Here is a 24,030-nt window from a genome sequence, read left to right as displayed (position 1 = left end):
TTAACACATTCTATCTGCCAGGATTGTATTTGCAAATAATCACACATTTGCTATAGAATGTGTAAAGTAATTGTTGTGCAGTCCAAAACCTTTGAATTATATTTCTGGTCTAAATATGCATGCAGCTTACCAGATTTGATGGAAGATGTAATTTGGGATGTAACATTTGCCGATACACAATAAGGTAAACTGCTAGAATCACAAGTATTATCAAACAAACACATATGGCAACAGCAGATCCAAAAATGACTTCCTTGTGTGCCAGGTCTGTAGAATAGATAATATTACAGCAAAAGTGTTTATATAATTATTGGTACTGGTTTTCAATACAGTTTTGCATCTTTTGAGGTTAAAGGAAAAAACAAGAGGATATCATAAAATGTAAACACCTGAATAAGTTAACAGTTAAAAAAAATATACTTACATTAATATTAGAAAAATGTACAATTTTTAGAATATATTATTACTGATTTTTCTTCTGTTGTGCAGGCTTGCAATGACCGCAATTTTTTTTGTTGTTGAATATGTTTTGGACTATTCTATGTGCCGAGGTTTCTATAGTGTTAAGCATCGTACACACGTTTGGATTTTTTCGTCCAGGAATTGTGTCATGACAGACTGCCTAAAATCCGACTGTTAATATGCTCCATCAGACAATTGTTGGCCAAAGTTCCGCCAACAAATGTTGGATAGCAGGCTAGTAAATTTTCTGGCGGACAACTGTCTGTTATCAGATTTTCCTATCTTGTATACACAAGTCCGTCACACAAAAGTCCAAAGTACAAACACGCATGCTCGGAATCAATGTTCACCAAACACAACATTAGCAGAAGGTGCCCAAAGGGTGGCGCTCAAGAGCTGAAATTCCTTGTAGTACGTCACTACATTCGTGTTTGTTGTCCGACAATTGTGTACTGTTTGTATACAAGACAAGTTCACGGCACACACCCTTCGGACAAAAGTTTGGCGATTTTTCTGTGGAAAATCCGATCGTGTGTACGAGGCTTAAGTGTTGTTGCAGATATGAGTGTACAATGAACTTTAGAAGCAACGAATTAGAAGAATGAATGCATAGGCAGTAGAGTAAAAACACTCATGAGTACAGTGTTATTTTGGATGGAATCTTGAGAGATTTTGTACCCCATCCAGAATATTGCATTTCGGCAACATGCATTTTACTGTTTATTACTGCAACACACCTCGAAACTAAGGGGTTGCTTTACTAAAGGCAAATCCACTGTGCACTGCAAGTGCACTTGGAAATACAAATGCTATAGCTCTCAGGGGAAGATCTAAAATGAGGGGAAGCTCTGCTGATTTTTATCATCCAATCATGTGCAAGCAAAAATGCTATTTTTTGTTTTCCTTGCATGTCCCCCCTTAGATTTACACGGTTTAGGAGATATTTGCTGAAAGACAGGCACCGCTGTCTATGGCGCATGTGCCGTAGACAGCGGCGTGCAGGCGCACTGAGCGCGCCACTGTCAACGGTGATATGCCGAGAGTGGCGGCTCCTGTGCGCATGCGCGGGAATGAAGTTACCCCGGCTTCGTTGAATGACAGCGGCGGAGCAGCAAGACCCACCAAGAACATGGATGCTTCGGACTACAGGAGACAGCAGTGACTTTGCTGGCTCCTGTGACAGGTAAGTGACACATAATGGACTACTATGCGATGCATAGTAGTCCATTATGCTTTACCTTTGCAGGGAATCAAAGAGGAAGCAAACCCATCAGGGTTTACTTCCTCCTTAACACAATGCAGGTAATGATTGAAAGACTGTACATTAAAATGTGTGGGGTAACGTTACACATTGGGACAGTCTGAATGGGTCCCAGTAAATTATACACTGATATACACAAGTATTTCAAGTTGAAAATTTATGATCAGGCGTGTGTTTCCAGATAGGCTGTTAATCTTAAAACTGAAGTCTAATCTGTTTATATTTTGTTTATATTTTCTCTTTCTGGTTCCTTTCTTCCCTCTTCTTAATGATTTTTTTGGAAAAAAACTTTCCATTCCCATTATATACTTTATTTTAGACCCAGTGATATTATCAATGGATCTCGGTGCTTATATATGCAATGCATGCAGATTATGACTGGTGGGAAGGGCCTGTAGAGTGTTGTACATAGCTTTCTGAAACATCACAGCACCCTGTCTCAGTATTCCTCTTAAAGCAGAGTTTCACCCAAAAGTGGAACTTCCACTCATTTGTCTCCTCTCCCCCTCGGATGCCACAATTGTCACCTTTCGGGGGGAGGGGGGACAGGATACCTGTCTTTGATAGGTATCCTGTTCCCACTTCCGGGAGTCCGGACTGTAGCCTGTGACATCACCGTGGGGCTCCCTCCCTCTCCCTCTTCCTCTCCCTGTCACCGGGTCAGTAGGAGAGAGGAGCAGGGGCCTCACGCATGCACAGTAGGGTTCCCGGCGTGAAGCCGTAAGGCTACACTGCCGGGTACCCTTACCCGCAATGGCGACGGCAGCACCCAAAAGCTGATGAAAACATCAGCTGCGGTGCTGACATCGCGGGACTCCAGGACAGGTAAGTGTACTATTGTTAAAAGCCAGCAGTTGCAGTATGTATAGCTGCTGGCTTTTAATTTTTTTTTTTTTTTGGCGGAACGCCATTTAAAAGCCTTCATCCCTGGCAAAGCAAACAGTGGGCTGACTCTTGGAGGAGTGGGCATTCCTAGGTAGGCTGTATCTGCATGCAGACTGCCCTCAATAACAGACAAACTCGTGTGTAATGTTGAGCGTCCATGAGAGGCTCTCCGTGTGCTTTGAAATCAGACTAAGACATTTTAGTAAAGAAGAGTTTTAAAAAACAGTGTTGACCCATTCCAATAAAAGAAAACACCAGCAATCTTCCAGATGTCATAAATATTCTATGACCCAGACATAAAAATTGACTGTATTTACCATTCAGGTTCACACACACTTTTGGGCTTGGATTACTTGTTCTTTCCTCAAACTTCATCTGTACACTGATGCAGTAATGGTCAGGTGCTAGGTGTGTCGTTTCCCATACATTGTGATGCGTGACCTCAGTAAACAGCAACTAGAAGAAATGATACACAATGGTAATAATGTACCAGAATATAAAAATAGCTGGCAGCCATCTTGTTTTGAACCAAATACCAATGTACCTCTTACCTTTCTAATAAGATTAGGTACCAGATGTGTCCTATTAACCTCTATTCACTAGAAACCCTCCTCTGTGTGATTACGGTTCAATTTGCCTTTAGTATTTGACTTCTGAGCTAAACGGTAACCAAGTTGTACACTCCTGTCCAAATTGGGAGCATCAGTGACCATTGAACAATGTGCAGGAAGTGAGCGCCCCTAGTAGCAATGCCCCTAGTATTAAAGAGGGGCCGTAGACAGCGGTGCCCGTAGACAGCGGTGCCCGTTTTCGTGCAAATATCTCCTAAACCATATAGGTTTAGGAGATATTGCTTGGACCTACAGGTAAGCCTTAATCTAGGCTTACCTGTAGGTCAAAGTGGTTTGTAAGGGTTTACAACCACTTTAAAATAAATCAGAGGGGTGCAGAGAGGAGGCTGATGAAGATTAAAAAAAGCCTGTTCAAATATGGCATTATTTTCCCATGTGTGAAAAAGGCTTTATTGTTTAACCAATCAAAGACCAGACCACTTTTTGCGATTCGGCACTGCATCGCTTTAACTGACAATTGCGCGGTCGTGCGACGTGGCTCCCAAACAAAATTGACGTTCTTTTTTTTTCCACAAATAGAGCTTTCTTTTGGTGGTATTTGATCACCCCTGCGGTTTTTATTTTTTGCGCTATAAACAAAAATAGAGCGACAATTTTGAAAAAAACGCATAATTTTTTACCATAATAAATATCCCCCAAAAATATATATAAAACATTTTTTTTCCCTCAGTTTAGGCCGATATGTATTCTTCTACATATTTTTGGTAAAAAAAATCACAATAAGCGATTATTGATTGGTTTGCGCAAAAGTTATAGCCTTTACAAAATAGGGATAGTTTTATGGCATTTTTATTAATAATTTTTTATTATTTTATTTTTTTACTAGTAATGGCGGCGATCAGCGATTTTTATTGTGACTGCGACATTTGCGGCAGACACATCGGACATTTTTGACACATTTTTGGGACCATTGTCATTTATACAGTAATCACTGCTATATAAATGCAGTGATTCCTGTGTAAATTACACTGGCAGTGAAGGGGTTAACCAGTGGGTAGCAGTGTAGGGGTTAAGTGTTTCTAGGGGTGTGTTACTAACTGTGTGGGGGCTGGGCTTTCATATAGTGAACACTGATCTCTGCTCCAATCACATAGAGCAGAGATCAGCGTCACTAGTTGCTAGGCAGAATGGGGAAATGCAGTTTACATGGCATTTCTTCCATTCAGCCGTCCCGTGAGATGATCGCAGGTATGGCGATCGAGTCCGTGGGACCCGCGACCAGACTCACGGGGGTCCTGACCGGCACGTGAGCGCGCCGCCCGCGGCGCGCTCGCGATGGCAGGGCGGCATTGAAGATTGGACGTACCTGTACGCCAATATGCCTGCCCGTGCCATTCTGCCGACGTACATCGGCGTGCGCCGGTCGGAAACTGGTTAAAATGGCTGACAGATTCACATTAAATTGGACATGCGCCCCCCCCCCCCCACCTTTCTTGTTCTCCCATGATAAAAGTTCTTTCATAGATTACAACAGCTTGTAACATGATCTGTGAATAGTAGAGGAAACCCTTTGACTGTACAGACTCTTTATCATTCATAGATCATGTTATGGAAATTTTCCCAATGGAGAAGGAGGAAGGAGGGGGTAGCCACCTGATCCCTTTAAAACCGAACACATATTAATTACACAGGTTCTGTGGCTGATTAAGGTGGTAATGAAACTCACTTGGTGCACTGTCTGCATTAAATTATCCTCAGAACCAGTATAATGCATGTGTGTTCGGGTTTCATTCATATGTGTTTCCAAGTTTCTAGCAAAAATGTGTCTGCAAATTTGTCTGCAATGATTCAACATCACAAATGTTGAATCATTGCAAGCAGACACACTTGTAGTGCAAAGTGGATTTACCTTTAGTAAATAAACCCCAATGGATGGCATGAATGAAAGCCATCCATTGTGTACGATTGTCATGTGATCTGCTGTGATTGGTCACAGAGATCACATGGTACCAGCAGTGGCCAATCGCAGTCCATCTGTACCATGTGGTTAGCTGTAGCAGCTAACACAGTGGGTGACAGATCGCTCCCGGAAATGTGAATATCTCGCCCAGCCATCATATGTCTATAGGCCAGGTGGAAAATGGTTAAGAAAACATGTCTTGAGCAACCCCCTGTATGTAAGCCCTGCATTACAGTTCTGCCTAAAGTACAAAGGAAAATGTATTTTTTTTTTTTGTATAGCGTGCAGAATGATTAGAAAAATTGTCAGGTTTTATTGTTGTCTTTGCCTCCATTAGGAAGATTCACCCTCTCTATTTGCCCTGTTTACTGTTATAAATAAAAGTGAAAGAAAAAGCTGAATTTCAGGTTCACCCCAGAACAGGGATAGAGGGGAAATCTTCCAATGGGTTCAGTAGTTGTGATGACCCTGGTGACAACTAAGAATTCCCTCATTTTGGATGGATTTCCTCTCACTTCCTGTTTTGCCTTTTGGACAGGAAGTGAAGAGAAATCCCCCATACTTTGACAGAAGTTTTTGCTTTAGCTCTACTTTAACCCCTTCCTGCCCCTGCCTCCTGACCCTTTTATGCCCTGTACACACGGTCAGAATTTCTGACGGAAAATGTGCGATCGGATCGTGTCGTTGGAAATTCCGATCGTGTTTGGGCTCCAGCGGACTTTTTTCTGCCGCAATTTTCCGACACACAAAGTTTGAGAGCAGGATCTTAAATTTTCCGACAACAAAATCCGATCGTTTAAATTCCGTTTGTGTGTAGACAATCCAGATGGACAAAGTGCCACACATGCTCAGAATAAATTAAGAGACCACAGCTATTGGTTACTGACCCATTTAAAGGCCCAACGTACGTATTGTACGTCACCTCGATAGGAACAATCAGATTCTGTGACAACTTTGTCCGACCGTGTGTATGCAAGACAAGTTTGGCACAAAATCCGTCAGAAAAAATATGATGGATTTTGTTGTCAGAATGTCCGACTGTGTGTACAGGGCATAAGAGGTTCTAAATGCCCGGAGATGGAGGCAGGCATTCGGATAATGTGACAGATGTGATTGGCTGTCACAGCAGTCCCATGATCGGAAAGCTCCCGATCGCAAGTAGGCATTGGGGCCTTTACGGTACCCGCGGGTAACTGTGCTGGGAGCAGGCAGGGCATGCGCTTTCAGCACAGAAATATTTACATATGAGATGCATATGCATATGGCTGGCAGGAAGAGGTTAAGAATGGTATACATAAGTGTCCTGTTGTATAGAACTGAACTTCGAGGAAGAAAACTGCATTATTGTAACTGCTGATTACTCTGCATAAAATAGCTAAAGGGAGAAGTTGTTTGCCTGTTCCCTTTAAATCTCTGCCGCCTGGTTTCCCTTCACTTACATATATATAGTTGCCTATGCTAACCATCATATAGTATGTAGGTAAGTAAACACAGGGAGATATGTATTTACATAATGAAACATGTTTATAATTTTTATTTCCTAGACAAAATTTTTAAAAATGGGATCTGTTTGAGATGTTATATTTGTACGTTGGTTTTAACGATCTGAGATTTTGGAGACTCACATTACTTCCGCATTTCAATTATCTTCAGCTTACCTATCAATAGGAATTTTGCTACTCCTGCTAACTAAGTTATCATTGCTTTTTGGTCAATATGTGAAGAGTAGGACGGCACTACTCTATATAATGAAAGATCTCTCACCATTAGCCAACATAGGGTGAAAGAAAAGCAATAAAAGGTATATAGCAAACATATTTTAACATATAGGCTTGGGCTCCCTCTGCTGGTCACTGAACTAATGTGCAAACATTGCTTATTCATTTTAGAGAAGTTCAGTAACTCGAAAATTACATTTTAGGTTACTTCATTCAAGAAAAAGATGACATTTTATTGGCTGCCATGGCTTATTAAATTGTAGAATCACCTTTCTGGTAATGTAAGATTGTAAATCAGGGCAATAAAGTAATACATTTTGTAAGTAGTATTGCTAACCTGTCTGTTTTCCTTGGGCTGTAAAGAAAAACAAAAAACAATGTGCCCCTAAGCATAGTATTGGGGCCTTCTTTACCACTAGTGTCAGTATTAATAAACAGTACCATAATATGGAAAAAAATGTATTGCACTTCTTAGCTGCCAGGGTTTCTTGAAAAAGCCCAGCCTACCCAAAAGGCATACACTAGGGCATGCTGTTAAAGTAGATGTGAATCCTTAGAACTCATTCACATTAGTGGTTGTGGAGCGGTAAATCTCTGGGGGTTGAGCTGCACTTTTACTTCCCCCCCCCTCCAACCACGACCCCCTTTACCTGCAGAGGCAGCAGCATGGGGTGTACACATGCTGCTGCAGGAATTATATCCCTTGTCACTTTTAGCAGATGCTAATGTCCATTGAACGTAACCTATTCAAATGAGCGGAGCTGTTGTGCAAGGGCCAATGCACACAGTTGCACCAAGCTAGTGTGGGCTTCAAGGGGTTAAAGGAGGAGGTGGGGAGGCAATATAATAAAATTTGTTAAATACTATTCAGAGAGCTTTTCAGAGAGCAAAGCTAGCGTGAAAGAGAGCTTACAAAAAATTTTGCTTAAAGAAACTTTTAGTTTAAATCAGCTAAACATAAAACTTGCATCAAAACAAAAGCTGTGCTAAGTCTTAGATCCGGTTCACGCTGAGGCAGCACGACTTACAGCGCGACTGCCTCAGGCGACCTGGACGCGACCACTGCGGTGACTTGCAAAACGACTTCTCTATAGAAGGTCAATGCAAGTCGCCTCAAGTTGCCCCCAAAGTCGTACAGGAACCTTTTTCTAATTCGGAGCGACTTGTGTCGCTCCGATTAGAATGGTTCTATTGTACAGAACGGGACGCTACTTGTCGGGCGGCTAAGTCATTTGTTTTCTTTTGAAAGCAACTGCAGCAGAGTTCTCTCTGCAGAGGTTCGACATGTTCCCTGCTGCATCAGTCCTATAGCTTCTCAATCATCAGGGAGATCTAGCTCTGACTCAAAGGAGCATGTTGGGCCTCTGCAGAGAGACTGCTGCTCAACTGCAGCAATAGCAGTAATCCAATATTAGGCTGTAAGCAATTGTGCTTCTGTTCTGTTCCTCTCCTTTCACTGTTGTGAAGCTATCCTTACTTCCTCATTTACTGTATTTCCCCTTTTCATCTAGTCTGTGTACAAAACATTCACAAACTGCCAACAGGTGATGGGTAGCTCTCAAAAAAAAAACAGTGTTGCTGACCCGGTCTTCTGAGAGCTCCGGAGTGGCGCAAGGGGACGCTTACCCAATCCTATAGGCTGCAGAGGCAGACCCCACCTAGAATAGCTGGAATAGCTCAGTCTCCAAAGACACCCGAGCTCTATCTCTTCTGCGCTCATCCCCACCAGCCCTCCTCCTCGATCCATGGGGCTTGTGGGTGATACCAGGCAGGAAGGTGGGAGAGGATTGCCAGCAGGGATCAGGTCAGGACATGTAGGTTTGCCACTGTACCTTCCCTGTGCCACTTTCTTGACTAGTTTCATTTTGTGCCCTCGTAACATCCCAGCCCTCCTGGTGCTCCAGCACCATGCCCTCCTGACACCACAGTACCCAGTCACCTCTATATGCTGCCCTACATTCTACTGACCTCTGTACATTGCCCTACCTACTACTGACCTCTATACACTGCCCTACCTACTACTGCCCTCTGTACATTGCCCTACCTACTACTGACCTCTGTACGCTGCCCTACCTAATACTGACCTCTGTGAGCTGCCCAACATCCTACTGACCTCTACGCTGCCCAACATCCTACTGACCTCTACGCTGCCCAACATCCTACTGACCTCTATGCTGCCCAACATCCTACTGACCTCTGTATGCTGCCCTACCTACTACTGAGCCTTGGACAATGCCCTATCTACTATTTACACTGGGCAGAAATCAAAGCCGACAGCCAGGCCTGAAACTAGTCAAGAAAATCAGCCTGCAGTACCAGATGTTCTACTTTCTTATTGAACTCCGGCATCAGACTTGTGGGAGTGACCAACTCCCCAGGCATGAAAAAAATGTGAATGAAAGCTAAATTTTAAGGTAGGCTAAGTTGAAATTTTTACAGTGACATTAGTTCTAGTAGATTTTTCTAGGTTTTCTTCATGCCGTCTTTAAGTTAATTTGTTTCAGTTTCAGTTTCATTCCCCAACCATGTCACCTTTGCAGGCCTGTACGTTGTGGCCTATTACTGGTTCCCGGAAGCTCAACCTTGGGTAGAATCCATTTGTGCCCCACTATAAGAAGCCATGTCTATGTTAGACGAGACACAATACAAGTTACCTTTGGAACAGCTGGACATTCCCTTCCCGGAATACCCTCTACCGCAACAAAGGCTGCTTCATCAAGTGCTTGTAAAGTATCTACTGATTTTTGACACCAGCCTGGTAGACTATGGCTACACTGATGCCATTGCTTACCCAATCAGTATGGGGGTGGTTCCACCTATTTTGGAGTAATAATGTCCTATTCCCCAAGTTTCATGTCAGGGGGTCAAGGACTCATTCTGCAACGAGCTGCAGAGCAGAGCCATTCGAGCAAGTCTTAGCCCATGGGCTGCTCCCGTGGTTTTGGTGTGAAAGAGAGTTGGGAGTCTGCCATTTTGCGTAGACTACCACAAGTTACATGCCTGTACCCACTGGGATGGTTACCTTACACTTATGGTACTGGGTCAAGCCAAGTACTTCTACACCCTTAACCTGTCAATTGGCTACTGGCAAGTCCCAGTGAGAAATCAAGATTGCGGCAAGACTGCCTTTGTCGCACTCCTGGGATTGTTTACATTTAACCATATGCCCTTTGGGCTAAGTAATGCCCCCAGCATGTTTCAATGCTTGATAGATAGATACCTGGGGGTCTTCAACTTTGAGACTGTGCTAGTCTACTTGGATGATATAATTTTCTCCAAGACCTTTGAGGATCATTTCAAGCATACCAATCCCATCAAGAGATGTTTACATCACAACCTGCTGAGACCCTGTGTGCTAAGTGGCAACTGTTCTGCCAAACCAGCCAGAGACTGAGAAGTATTTGACCTTATGGACGTCCCACCAGTAAAGTAAGTTCCCATCAAATGGTACCTGCCTCCTCTCCTGGTCGAGCCTCCAATCCCTCCAGTCTCTCAAGCGGGAAGCCCCAGTTTAGCAACTGTGGACAGTCCAGCAACCCCTGCAAGTTCCACAGACTGTCCAGATGCGACCGAGGACTCAGTCTTAGGCCCGGGTGCAGAAGGTATGGAGGGCCCTGTTTGTCTTCATCCACCTGTGGCCCCAGAGTCACAGCCTGAAGATGACTACTCACGACATTTTCCCCCAGAGGACACTGTTGCTTGTCGCCCTTTGTGTTCTAACCGGGCAGCTTCCTGCAAGATACTCTGATTATGTTGTTTGAACTTTTTTCCTGTTTTGCTTCAATTATGTTCATTACATTTCTCATGTTGTTTGTTACTGTGTTGTGATGCCAAGGACAGCAAAGAGGAGGTAAGTGTAGGTAGGTGCGGTCTATTTTCACCACTGTAGGTGGTGCTTGGCCACAGCAGTCACATTTTGTATTTAGTGGTTTTGTTGAAGGGCAGGGTTGCTTTAAAGTAGTTTTAAACCCTCAGCATTTTTAGGCCTACCCCATTGAGCACACCAAAATAAGCATTCTCCAGTTTGGTTAAAATTCTTAGTCCCAGCGCTTGGAGTTTACAGCTTTCAATGCTACTGGCTCCTGTTTTCTCTTAGTGCTGCTTTCCTGAACTTCCTGTCTTCATAAGAAAGGGTTAATAGTGGACAGTGCAGTCTCAAGTCAGTCTGATAGCTTGGAGAAGGGAGAAAAGAAGAGTACACAAGAGCGGGAGAGTGTCCTGCCATTCTAGGATTTGGGGCTGTTTGTTTCTGTTGATGCTCACAATGTATGGAGACAACTCTAGTCCCTGCATGCAATGGTGGCTCCATAGGATGCTGCAAGAGAAAGGAGCCACCCTGAGCCTGGGCCAGCGATTATGGCACCAGCTTACACAGGAACAGTAGAGGATGAAAAAGCTGCATACTCTGTAAGTGATTAAATCAGATGCTGAAAGGGTTTATTATCCCTTTAATGTCTGTGGGTATAAACCCAGCTGATAGCAGATTTCAAGCAATTCAAAACATGCCAACACCAAAGGACAAATGGATTGAATGCACTTATTAGACATAACAAGCTACCCATTGAGCTGATTTGTTTCCATTAGGCACATTTGGCATGTAGTTGGCAGAACTATTATTGTGGGTCAATAACAGGCTTGAAATATTAAAGCACTGGCTGTCATAATAACACAGACCTGGAACATTCCTAAAGAAGCCATCAAACACTATTAGATTGGCTAACAAAGTAAATTAATGTTTTACTGCAAATAGAAACCATACCTCTTACTGATTTTCAATAAAGATATTGAATAAAAATGTTTACAGTCATTTTAAGTATAATCATTACTCAAAATCTATAAACCTGGGATAGGTTTTGTTATTTCCATTTCTGCATGTGCATTTTCATCCTCTGGTTTTGTAATAAATCACGAAAATACACTTTAACTCCCGATGTTAGGTAAACACAGTTATCTTATCTTTTTGAGCGCCATATACCAGATGACAAGCCAGTTATTGCTAAACGTCTGCAAATCATCAATCTGTAGTAGTGGTTAATGAAAGCAAATACTTCCCTAAATTCAATGTAAATACTAGTGGCGTTCTTCCTACATTTTGTCAGGGCCGGTTTAGACATAAATAGGGTCAGGACAAAGGATCACGCTAGTTAACTAGTAGCCAAACATGAAAAGAACAGTGGAAAATAAGCTTTCATATGTAATTTTGGATTGGAAATAGCAGATCTCTGTTGAAGAATGTCCCTCTTGACTTAGGACTTCTAGGACTTAAACTGGCCATACCTAGGCACAAATTTTGTTAAAGAAAAATTGATTTTGGAAAATTGTAACAGTAAATGCGGCTTTCGTTCTGAAAATTCCATTCATTCCAAAATCAAATGTTAAAAGCAAACAAAATTTTGAATGCTTTTGAACAACATTTTTCAGGTCTTTGACGGGATTATTGAATGCTGCGATTTTTCATGCCGTCTTTAAAGTAACCTGATATATATAAATATATAATAAAGGTATTTAAACTAATGGCATCTTTTTAGAGAAAACCATTTATATTTACCTTTCCATGTCTTCATACTCTGGCACTTTGCTGCAGGTATTTAACACTTCTGAGTGAGTGAACATCTGCTCCCCCTGTCACATGCTGTGGTTTGTAGCACTACCCTCACGAAGGCTGCTGGCAGAATCTATACCCCACTGGTTGCTCCGACTCTGCAAGACCTCTGACACCCTGGGTTCAGTCATTTTTACCCATTGACACCAATAACAAAACTTACACAATGCCAGTGTAGCAGTTTAAGTTTATTTATTGTGGCAAAAGTGACACATAAAAATGCATAACATAAAAGTGTTGGTCATAAAGATATCTTATCTGAAACCAATATAGCACTAATATGAAATGCAGTTTTGCAATTTAGAGATTTATGTTAGTAAAGTAAAATGCAAAGAACACAGTGTGACTAAATACAATCAAACCTTAGTTCCCGACCCTGAAACCTATGTGAACAGGCAGCAGAAAGGTTGGGGACTAGCACTTTGTGTTCTAAGTCTGACCACTCCTTTCTGTCTGCTCAGCCCACAGGCCATCAACATCAAAACACCTGATAAAATGTTCAGCAACTGTTGTGTTTAAATTGGCTCCTTTAAACAGAGTTCCAGATAAATGAGAGCAACACTAGTCACTCGTGAAGATGAGAAGAGGATAAAAGAGGTTAATGGTAACACCGCAGAATCTGGCAGATCTTCAGCTAGCACTTAAAGTAGGAGGGATGGAATAATCCTTGATGGTAGAGCAGAGCAGATTTAGCTGATATGAAATGAATCCTTTGAAATTGCAGACTTTCCTGTATGACCACATGCGTTGAGGTAGATGTGATATTATCACAAGCCTTTAACACAAAAAATTTCTGTCAAGATGGACTCTACACAGGCTCACTTATTTGCTGAGGAAATTTGCAAACTGACACACCAAGTCCAGGAACTATCTTTGCATGTAGACACACTTCCAGCAGTAACGCTGGAGCGAGAGCCCAAAGTTAACACGCCTGACCGTTTTTCTGGTGACCCCCATATGTTTTCCAACTGTAAAAATAGTTGTATGCTATACTTTAAGCTTAAAACACACTCTTCTGGTTCTGGAGCACAGTGGGTCAGCCTGATTATTACATGGTTGAGGGGGATCCCCAGTCTTGGGCGTTTAGTGTCCTGCTCTCTCCCACTGTAATGCTGTGTAGACGGTGCGCAACGACTTATATAGGCATGGGGCAGGGTCACCGGGTGATGTCACCTGGTGACCCCGCCCCATGCTTATATAAGTCATTGCGCACCATGTACACAGCATTACAGTGGGAGAGAGCGTCGTGTCAACATCATAAGACGAGAACAGGGAAGAAAAAGGAAAAGACCGGGTCACTGCAAGCAAAAGAGCGGCAAACAGCCGAAGATAGCGGAGGAGCCTGGGAGAAGAATCGGAGAGCGGGAGAAGAGGCCGGAGAGCAGAAGAAGAAACGGAGACTGGGAAAGAAGGCCAGAGAGCGGGAGAAGAGGCCGGAGAGAGCGGAGGAGTCAGAAGAGACCCCCAAAGACAGAAGAGACCCTCGGAGCTGCCTAATAAATTACTTTAAAAACCTGTCTAGTGTGTTTTTTTATTGACACTTTTTTTCCCCCAGGTGAATGGGTAGGGGTACGATGTACCTGCATCCCGTAGCACTACAAGTATCAGAAATTTGGGCAGAGACAATGATGCAGTGTATATAGAATTAACAGGTGCCCGCTCACTGACAGTGTAACAAAAGTTGCTGGCAATGATGCAGATGATGATGGTTCTTTCAGGATCTCCCTCTGGGCCCTGATTCAGGGGATGGCGTCTGACCTCCGTCACATCGTGCCGCAGCCCACTCGGATCAGAAGTGCAGGTAGCTTGAAGAATCAGGAACAACCTCTGCAGTAGATAGGAAGCGATGTTGTCTGCAGATGTCCCTCTGGATGTCGCTGTATAACTCTCTCCTATGCAGGCCGCAACTCAGCTGCAGCTCACAGTGCCACAGAGTTCCTGCTGGCAGATCCAGGCAGGGGTCCCAAGAGAGAGATCTAGGCCTCAACCAGCCCCTTTATATCCTCTCCCAGCAGTCTGTTCTCTCACAGCCATCTGGTAGTTGTAGTTCAAACCAGTCCTGCTGGAATTGAAACCCCAGCATTTGGATACACACATCCCACAATGCTTTGCTCTGTCTTTAGGAAATGAAACATGGAGTCTAAGACAACACTAGAGGGAAACAGCTCCACATCAACAGCACTGCGTACTGTCCTGAATTGCAGGCAACAATAGCCAGCTCCTGGCTACAGGTTTCTCTCACCAGTCTCTACAAGACATACAAGCTGAGGGGAAGAACCTCAATGTGCAGTAGGTATTTGCCACATCTGGTAGTGTAGAATATTTGCAGTCGCCCGAGAGAAGCAAAGCATGGGAGTTTAACCACTTGCAGACTGTCCCATTGCACATATACAATGGTGAGGCGGTCGTTTTACCTTTAGTTCTACATTAATTCTAGGGAAAAGAGCTGGAGGACCTGAAAGTTAAAGCATGCAAATTTATTTATCAGTGTGAAAAGTCTTACCTTTGACATATTTGAAATGGCAATGATATAAGAGAATTTCGGCTCTCTCTCTTTAGGATAGTTGTTGACGTATAATAATGGTGGAACAGTAGATATATATACCACTATGGAGTTTGCAGAGGGAGAAAGGATGACATCTGGAACACTTATATTCGCTAAAAGACAAAATATATAAATATAAATTTAGCACGTAAGTTAATTTAATTTCATCATCTGTCTCGATTTTTTCAAGACAGTCACGTGGAGATAATCACTCTGATTGAAAGATTGTCCAGGAACAGTTTTATATTTTAAGAGGTATGGAATTACGTACTGGCCATCCACTGTCTTATACTGTCTCAATATTTATATCTATCTATATATTTATATATACAGTATTTATATATATATATATATATATATATATACACACACACACACACACACACACACACACACAGAGTATCTTTTTATGTGACAACACTGAAGAAATGACACTTTGCTACAATGTAAAGTAGTGAGTGTACAGCTTGTATAACAGTGTACATTTGCTGTCCCCTCAAAATAACTCAAAACACAGCCATTAATGTCTAAACCGCTGGCAACAAAAGTGAGTACACCCCTAAGTGAAAATGTCCAAACAGGGCCCAATTAGCCATTTTTCCTCCCTGTTGTCATGTGACTCGTTAGTGTTACAAGGTCTCAGCTGTGAATGGGGAGCAAGTTTGTTAAATTTGGTGTCACTCTCTCATACTGGTCACTGGCAGTTCAACATAACACCTCATGGCAAAGAACTCTGAGGATCTGAAAAAAAGAATTGTTGCTCTACATAAAGATGGCCTAGATTATAAGAAGATCGCAAAGACCCTGAAACTGAACTGCAGCATGGTGGTTAAGACCATACAGCGGTTTAACAGGACAGGTTCCACTCAGAATAGGCCTCGCCATGGTCAATCAAAGAAGTTGAGTGCAGGGGCTCAGAGTCATATCCAGAGGTTGTCTTTGGGAAATAGACATATGAGTGCTGCCAGCATTACTGCAGAGGTTGAAGGGGTGGGGGATCAGCCTGTCAGTGCTCATACCATACGCCGCACACCGCATCAAATTGGTCTGCATGGCTGTCATCCCAGAAAGAAGCCTCTTCTAAAGATGATGCACAAGAAAGCTTGCAAACAGTTTGCTGCAGACAAGCAAACCAAGGACATGGATTACTTGATGTCTTGTGGTCTTATGAGACCAAGATAAACTTATTTGGTTCAGATGGTGTCAAGCGTGTGTGGCGCCAACCAGTGCTGTTCATTGAGGGAACCATGAATGCTAAAATGTACTGTGACATACTGATGCAGAGCATGATCCCCTCCCTTCAGAGACTGGGTCGTAGTACAGTATTCCAGCATGATAACGACCCCAAACACACCTCCAAGACGACCACTGCCTTGCTAAACAAGTTGAGGGTAAAGGTGATGGACTGGCCAAGCATGTCTCCAGACCTAAACCCTATTGAGCATCTGTGGGGCATCCTCAAACAGAAGGTGGAGGAGCGCAAGGTCTCTAACATCCACCAGCTCAGTGATGTTGTCATGGAGGAGTGGAAGAGGACTCTGTGAAGCTCTGGTGAACTCCATGCCCAAGAGGGTTAAGGCAGTGGAAAATAATGGTGACCGCACAAATATTGACACTATGGGCCCAATTTGGACATTTTCACTTAGGGGTGTACTCACTTTTGTTGCCAGCGGTTTAAACAACAATGGTTGTGTGTTGAGTTCGTTTGAGGGGACAGGAAATTTACACTGTTATACAAGCTGTACACTCACTACTTAACATTGTAGCAAAGTGTAATTTCTTCAGTGTTGTCACATGAAAAGATATAATAAAACATTTAAAAAAATGTGAGGAGTAAAAAAAAAAAGAAAAAAAAGTTAAATAGGCCTTTTGTGAATATTTTGTTTACAAGAATATTGCATGGGTAAGTAGATCACTGTGATGTGTAGTGTACAGACTTCCCTAATAGACAACAAGGAAGACTGTAACATTTGCTTATTGCACATAATCCTACACAGGCATTATGAACTGCTATTCATAAGGTTGTTTATTTGCTGGGCTGTTTTACATTACTACATTTGTTATTAGATTGGATTTATTATTTAATCCCTTGATGCCGCTTCTCAAAATGGCAAAGCTTCTCTATCATGTGACTGTTCTGACTGACTCTCACAGTGGTCACATTGATATATATATATATATATATATATATATATATATATATATGTATATATATATATATATATGTATATGTTGTGGCAGCACGCAGGTAAAATCACCTGGTTGTATTCAGGATGGGAAATATGTGTGCCCTAGATTCAGGCTTTATGCAGACTTGTACAACTAGAGGGGAAGAGTTAATGAGCCCAGCTGTAGTAAGTGGGCTCATTAAGACCTCTACAAAAAACCCCAGCATGCATAGGGAGATGCTCCATCCTGGAACCAGTTTTGTGTGTATAGACTGGGGAGTCTGAGATCTGTTCTGTGCGGTGAGTTAACGCCTGTGTGGCAAACCCCTACAATAGAGACAGGGACTGGGGCATCACAAGGCTGCACCCAGTTGTTAGACAGGGAGTCTACGTGTGTAGTTAGAGGTCAAGCTGACCAGGATTTATTTTCTTGTTTTATTTTGTTTTGCTGTTATATGTATCACTGCATGTAGCCTAAATAAACCGGATCTTTTGTTTTTTTGCACCTATACCGCTGTCTGCTGTGCCTGACTTTGTGTTGTGAACCCATCCAGGGGGTCACACACACCCGCTACCGAGCTAACCCCCTCACAGTTGGTGGAGAATTTTGGCAGTTTTTTTTTCAATTTTTTTTTTTTTTTAAAGGCCAGCATGGAGGAGATACTGAGACAGCTGGCTCTAGCAAATGCAAATCAGCAGCAAGCAAATGCAAATCAGCAGCAAACAAATGCGGCTTTACAAAAGAGCCTTGCAGCTCAACAACAAGCCCAGCAGCAGGCAAATGCAAATCAGCAGCAGACAAATGCAACTTTGCAGCAGAGTTTGGAAGCTCAGCAACAAGCCCAGCAGCAGACAAATGCAACTTTGCAGCAGAGTTTGGAAGCTCAGCAACAAGCCCAGCAGCGATCTGAAGCCCGCTTCATAGACCTGTTGCAGAAGCAAGAGCAGAATTTTCAACAGCAAATAGAGACATTGATACAGCAACGTCCGCAGACCAATGAAGCAAGTGGGTACAATAATACCGCATCCTTTGGTGTGAGCCGTTTACTGACAAAAATGACTGGAGAGGATGATCCGGAGGTGTTTTTGACCACATTTGAAAGGACTGCTGAAAGGGAAAAGTGGCCTAAGGAGCAATGGGCTGGACTGGTGGCCCCTCTGTTAACTGGGGAATCTCAGAAAGCTTATTATGACCTAGAGCCTGACCAAGCAAAAGACTATGTGGTGCTAAAAGCAGAAATATTGGCACGGCTGGGTGTCACCCTGGCAGTCCGGGCTCAGCATGTGCATAACTAGAATTTTCAGGTTGAAAAACCTCCCAGGTCTCAAATGTATGATCTCATTCACCTGAGCAGGAAGTGGCTGCAGCCAGAGATTTTGACCGCACCAAACATTGTGGAACGTGTGGTTATGGATCGTTTCCTGAGAGCTCTTCCTACTGCCATCCAAAAATGGGTAAGCCATGGAGACCCAGAAAATGCAGATAAACTTGTGGATCTGGTTGAGAGGTACTTGGCTACAGAGAACTTGACCACCTCTTCCAGGGACTCACGGACTTTCCCCCCTAAGACCAGATCATCCCCAGTGGCGGGTAAGATGACTCCAAGGGGTGAGGGTGGAGAGAGTGAGAGGGTGGGAGTTCTACCTAAGGTCTGGCGGGAGCAGCCCAGGAAGCCCATGCTGCAAGAGGCAGCGAAAAAAGTTATTTGCTACCGCTGCCGGCAAGAGGGACATATTGCAGCCAATTGCCCAGTTGTGGATGAGCCTATGCAATGTGACTTTATAAGGGAGAGACGTCAGTCGCTGTTTGCGACAGTTGCATGCACGGCCATTCGGGGACCTGAGAAACATTTATGTAAAATGTGTATTAATGGTAGACATGTTGATGTGTTGCTAGATTCAGGTAGCCTGGTACCATTGATAAAAGCTGAATTAGTTACTACAGAGGTCTCTGGGAAGAACAGGGTGGCTGTTATTTGTGTGCATGGGGACACCCGAGAGTATCCTGTAACTTCAGTGTTTTTTGAGACCCCAAAGGTAACCTCTCTCATCAGGTGGGGTTAGTGTCTCAGTTACCACATGATGCTATTGTGGGAAGGGATTTTCCAAAATTCTGGGACCTCTGGGATTGTCCTGAGGCCCCCATTGGTGCCCCTATAAACCAGGAAGATGACCAGAATTCCTCTGGGAGTGGTGAGGACTCTCCTGAATTTCCCTTGTCGGTATTGGCGGGGGAAACTCGAGAAACTGGGGAGGAGCCAACATCCTCAGATGAAAACATGCCGTCTGTGGAGTTTTCGGATCTTGAGGTTCACAGGGAAAATTTTGCCACAGAACAGTTAAAAGACCCCACCCTAATAAAGGCACGGGAAAATGTGGTGAAAATAGATGGCGAGTTAGTGAACCCAGATAAGACTTGCCCTTATCCTTACTTCACTATGGAAAGGGACCTGCTATATTGAGTGGCTCAAAGGGCAGAAGAAACCATTGAGCAACTTGTAGTACCCAAACCTTACAGGAAGTTGGTGTTAGAATTGGCTCATGGACACATTCTGGGAGGTCATCTGGGGACAGAGAAAACCAGAGAGAGGGTATTGCAGAGATTCTATTGGCCTGGGGTCATGAAGGAAACAGAAAATTATTGTTCCTCCTGCCCTGTGTGTCAGAAGTCGGCACCTATGCCACATTTCCGTAACCCACTGGTACCTCTTCCTATCATTGAGGTCCCCTTTGAGAGGATCGCAATGGATTTGGTAGGTCCGATAATGAAGTCTGCTAGGGGGCATCAGTACATTTTGGTTATATTGGACTATGCCACCCGTTATCCGGAAGCAATTCCTCTCCGAAATACCTCAGCCAAAACCATAGCCAAAGAGCTATCCCTTGTTTTTAGCCGCGTGGGTATTTGTAAGGAACTGCTTACGGACCAAGGTACACCCTTTATGTCCCGGGTTATGAAAGAATTATGCAAGTTGTACAAAGTGAAGCAATTGCGTACATCTGTGTATCACCCCCAAACAGATGGGTTGGTTGAAAGATTCAACAAAACCCTAAAACAAATGTTAAAGAAGGTGGTGGATAGAGATGGAAAGAATTGGGATTGTCTAATACCCTATCTGATGTTTGCCATTAGGGAGGTACCCCAATCCTCTACGGGTTTCTCACCCTTCGAGTTGCTCTATGGGAGACACCCAAGAGGGCTGCTGGATATCGCCAAGGAAACTTGGGAAAATGAGAGTTCTCCTCACAGGAGTGTGATTGAGCACGTCGCCCTGATGCAAGATAGAATTGCACAGGTAATGCCAATTGTAAAGGAACATTTAACCCAAGCGCAGTTAGCACAGCAGAGAGTGTACAACCGTGGGGCCAAGACCCGTACTTTTTCCCCGGGGGATAGGGTCTTGGTGCTAGTCCCTACGGTTGAAAGCAAATTTCTGGCCAAATGGCAAGGTCCATATGAAGTAATTGAAAAAATTAGTGAGGTGAACTACAGGGTTAGACAGCCAGGAAGGCGAAAGCCGGAGCAGATCTATCACGTCAATCTGCTGAAAGCCTGGAGGGATAGGGAATCCCTAGTCGCAGAGACTTTGTCACAAGTACAGCCTGATTGCTTAGTTCCTGAGGTTGGAATAGCAGACACCTTATCGAAACCCCAACAACAGGAGGTTAAAGAGTTTGTACTTCGTAACAAAGAGATTTTCTCTGAGCTTCTGGGACAAACATCTGGCGTAGAGCATGACATTATCACCCCGCCAGGAGAAAGGGTAAAACTAAAACCTTATAGAATACCAGAGGCCCGACGGGAGGCAATACGTGGGGAGGTTCAAAGGATGCTGGAATTGGGTGTGATAGAGGAGTCCCAGAGTGACTGGTCCAGTCCTATTGTACTAGTGCCCAAACCCGATGGGAGCTGGCGGTTTTGTAACGATTTTAGACAATTAAATAAAGTTACAAAATTTGACACCTACCCCATGCCACGTATAGATGAGTTGATTGACCGGCTGGGAACAGCCCGATATATGACAACTCTTGATCTCACCAAAGGGTATTGGCAAATTCCCCTGGCCGAGTCGGCCAAGGAGAAAACTGCGTTTGTAACCCCAGATGGGGCATTCCAATATAAGAGAATGCCGTTTGGGTTACAGAATGCACCGGCAACATTCAGCGGAAAATGGATAAGATTCTGAGGCCCCATCAGAAATATGCTGCAGCTTACCTGGATGATGTGATTATCCATAGCACAGACTGGGTCTCACATTTGCCAAAAGTACAAGCAGTCCTAGACTCTATCCGGGAAGCTGGGTTTACGGCCAATCCAAAGAAGTGTACCATTGGACAGGAGGAGGCCAAATATCTTGGGTACACTATTGGGAGGGGGGTGATAAAACCCCAAGTCAATAAAGTCGAGGCCATACAGAGTTGGCCACGTCCCAACAGCAAGAAACAGGTACGAGCCTTTCTGGGAATCGCTGGCTATTATCGACGATTCATTCCCCATTTTGCTTCTCAGGCTGTGCCCCTCACCAACCTGACAAAAGGGAAAGAGTCGGTTATGGTTAAATGGTCCCCAGAGGCTGAAGAAGCATTTCAGTCCTTAAAAACAGCCTTATGTAGCCAGCCAGTGTTGTACTCACCAGACTTCTCTAAGGACTTCGTGGTACAAACTGATGCATCAGACGTTGGGTTAGGAGCAGTGTTATCCCAGGTCTGGAACGGGGAAGAGCACCCAGTCATTTACCTCAGCAGGAAGTTGAAGTCCCATGAGGTAAATTACTCCACGATTGAGAAGGAATGTTTAGCAGTGAAGTGGGCTCTAGATTCCCTTCGGTACTATTTGCTAGGTAGGCACTTTGACCTGGTGACTGATCACGCACCTTTAAAGTGGATGGCTCAAAACAAGGAGACCAATAGAAGGGTAAATAGGTGGTTCCTGGCCCTACAGGAATTTAACTTTACAGTTAAGCATCGCCCTGGTGTTAAAATGGGGAATGTGGATGCTTTGTCTCGGATACATGCGTGTCTGGCTGCTTGTGTTACAACCCCAAGGTTGAAACAAGAGGGGGGGGTATGTGGCAGCACGCAGGTAAAATCACCTGGTTGTATTCAGGATGGGAAATATGTGTGCCCTAGATTCAGGCTTTATGCAGACTTGTACAACTAGAGGGGAAGAGTTAATGAGCCCAGCTGTAGTAAGTGGGCTCATTAAGACCTCTACAAAAAACCCCAGCATGCATAGGGAGATGCTCCATCCTGGAACCAGTTTTGTGTGTATAGACTGGGGAGTCTGAGATCTGTTCTGTGCGGTGAGTTAATGCCTGTGTGGCAAACCCCTACAATAGAGACAGGGACTGGGGCAGCACAAGGCTGCACCCAGTTGTTAGACAGGGAGTCTACGTGTGTAGTTAGAGGTCAAGCTGACCAGGATTTATTTTCTTGTTTTATTTTGTTTTGCTGTTATATGTATCACTGCATGTAGCCTAAATAAACCGGATCTTTTGTTTTTTTGCACCTATACCGCTGTCTGCTGTGCCTGACTTTGTGTTGTGAACCCATCCAGGGGGTCACACACACCCGCTACCGAGCTAACCCCCTCACAATGTATAAATATAAATGGGGCTGATTCGATGGACCAAGTGGTCTTTTTTCTGTCATCACTCTTCTATGCTTCTATATTTCCATTTAGCTATCAATAGTGTTACATTACACTAAACATTCTCATCCAGCTATGATTGAATACATTTTTTCAAAGAGCCAGTATAAAGGAAAATTACTGGTAAAAAAAAGCACAAAGCACTTCTGGGTTTAAGTAATAATTTCTTGAATACTACAGTATATTTTTATGGTCCATGTTACAGGCATTGGCAGAACTATGCTTTGCTTGCATGCTTTTCTTTTTCATCTGGTGTTTTTTTCTAAAAGTTATATTCCACAGGAAGCACAAGATACATTTACTCAACTTACTGTTACGTATGGGCACAAACCACTTGCTATTTGCCGAAGTCACATTCCCTGTTGCATTTGCATATACTTTTGCCATCATCTTTTCCTTAACATTCTCTAATGTTTCTTTAGTCATATCACAGAAGTTCTGGGTTTTCAAACAATCTGACTTATCTATCCATGTCTTGTCTCCATATCTATAATTTGAAAACAAAAACATATATTTGTATTTCTTAAATAAACAATATATGGTGTGGAGCTAAATAAATTAAAAAAGTACAATACTAGTTCAGAAAGCGGATAATGGATCACAAGAGTGCTAGACGCTCACCAGAACATAGATTCAACTAGCAGTGTATAACATCCAACAGGATCCACCCTCATGAGAGAAATCCTGTACACGTGAGCCTCCACCCAAGCTATGCACACACCAGAATTAGGATATAAAACATCAGGAATACTCAATTCAATAAAACCAAGTTTTATTGAATCTTTTATGGGTACCTTTCAGGGAACTAGTCAGACTCTCCATGTATATAATGTCTTCTATCTTGTCGAACCATTGCCGCAGAGAAGGTGGATCCAACGATTTCCACATGGGCAGAATGCACACCCGAGCAACATTGACATAATGTCTTACCACTGTTGTTTTTTTATAAGCTGACAATGAGACCTTATTATGGTGTAATTATGTGAAAGGGCATGCCTAGTAGTTCTGTCAGCACTGCACTCAAATATAGTCAATGGTCAGGTAAACAAGGAAGTTTTAGGTAGGAACCTTGGGAAGAGAGAGTTGTGTTAAATTAAAACAGAAGAAGGTTTGATCTTGACACATCTGGGAGACAGTAGGCCACTTGGAATTCCATCCTAATGTAGTGTATGGCAGAATGCTTGCCCTGGTGACAGGAATGTGACTT

General features: G+C 43.4%; 1 protein-coding gene across 1 annotated transcript in view; it reads right to left on the bottom strand.

The window, feature by feature from the left end:
• The window catches only part of IL22RA2 (interleukin 22 receptor subunit alpha 2), a 50,278-nt gene that overhangs the window by 5,462 nt on the left and 20,786 nt on the right, over positions 1–24,030 (bottom strand). The window contains exons 3-6 of the mRNA XM_077486779.1: positions 23,135–23,310; positions 14,964–15,118; positions 2,926–3,064; positions 131–267 (exon numbers count right to left, since the gene is read on the bottom strand). Of these exons, the coding sequence (XP_077342905.1) occupies positions 131–267; positions 2,926–3,064; positions 14,964–15,118; positions 23,135–23,310 (607 nt within the window). The remainder of the gene's footprint in view (positions 1–130; positions 268–2,925; positions 3,065–14,963; positions 15,119–23,134; positions 23,311–24,030) is intronic.

This window comes from Lithobates pipiens, unplaced genomic scaffold (genome assembly GCF_037356315.1).
Source record: "Lithobates pipiens isolate NorthernLeopardFrog02 unplaced genomic scaffold, aLitPip1_a1.2 Scaffold_18, whole genome shotgun sequence".
In the NCBI taxonomy this organism is placed as follows: Eukaryota; Metazoa; Chordata; class Amphibia; order Anura; family Ranidae; genus Lithobates; species Lithobates pipiens.
The sequence above is the reverse complement of the archived record's forward strand: the minus strand, read 5'-3'. Positions and strand labels throughout refer to the sequence as shown.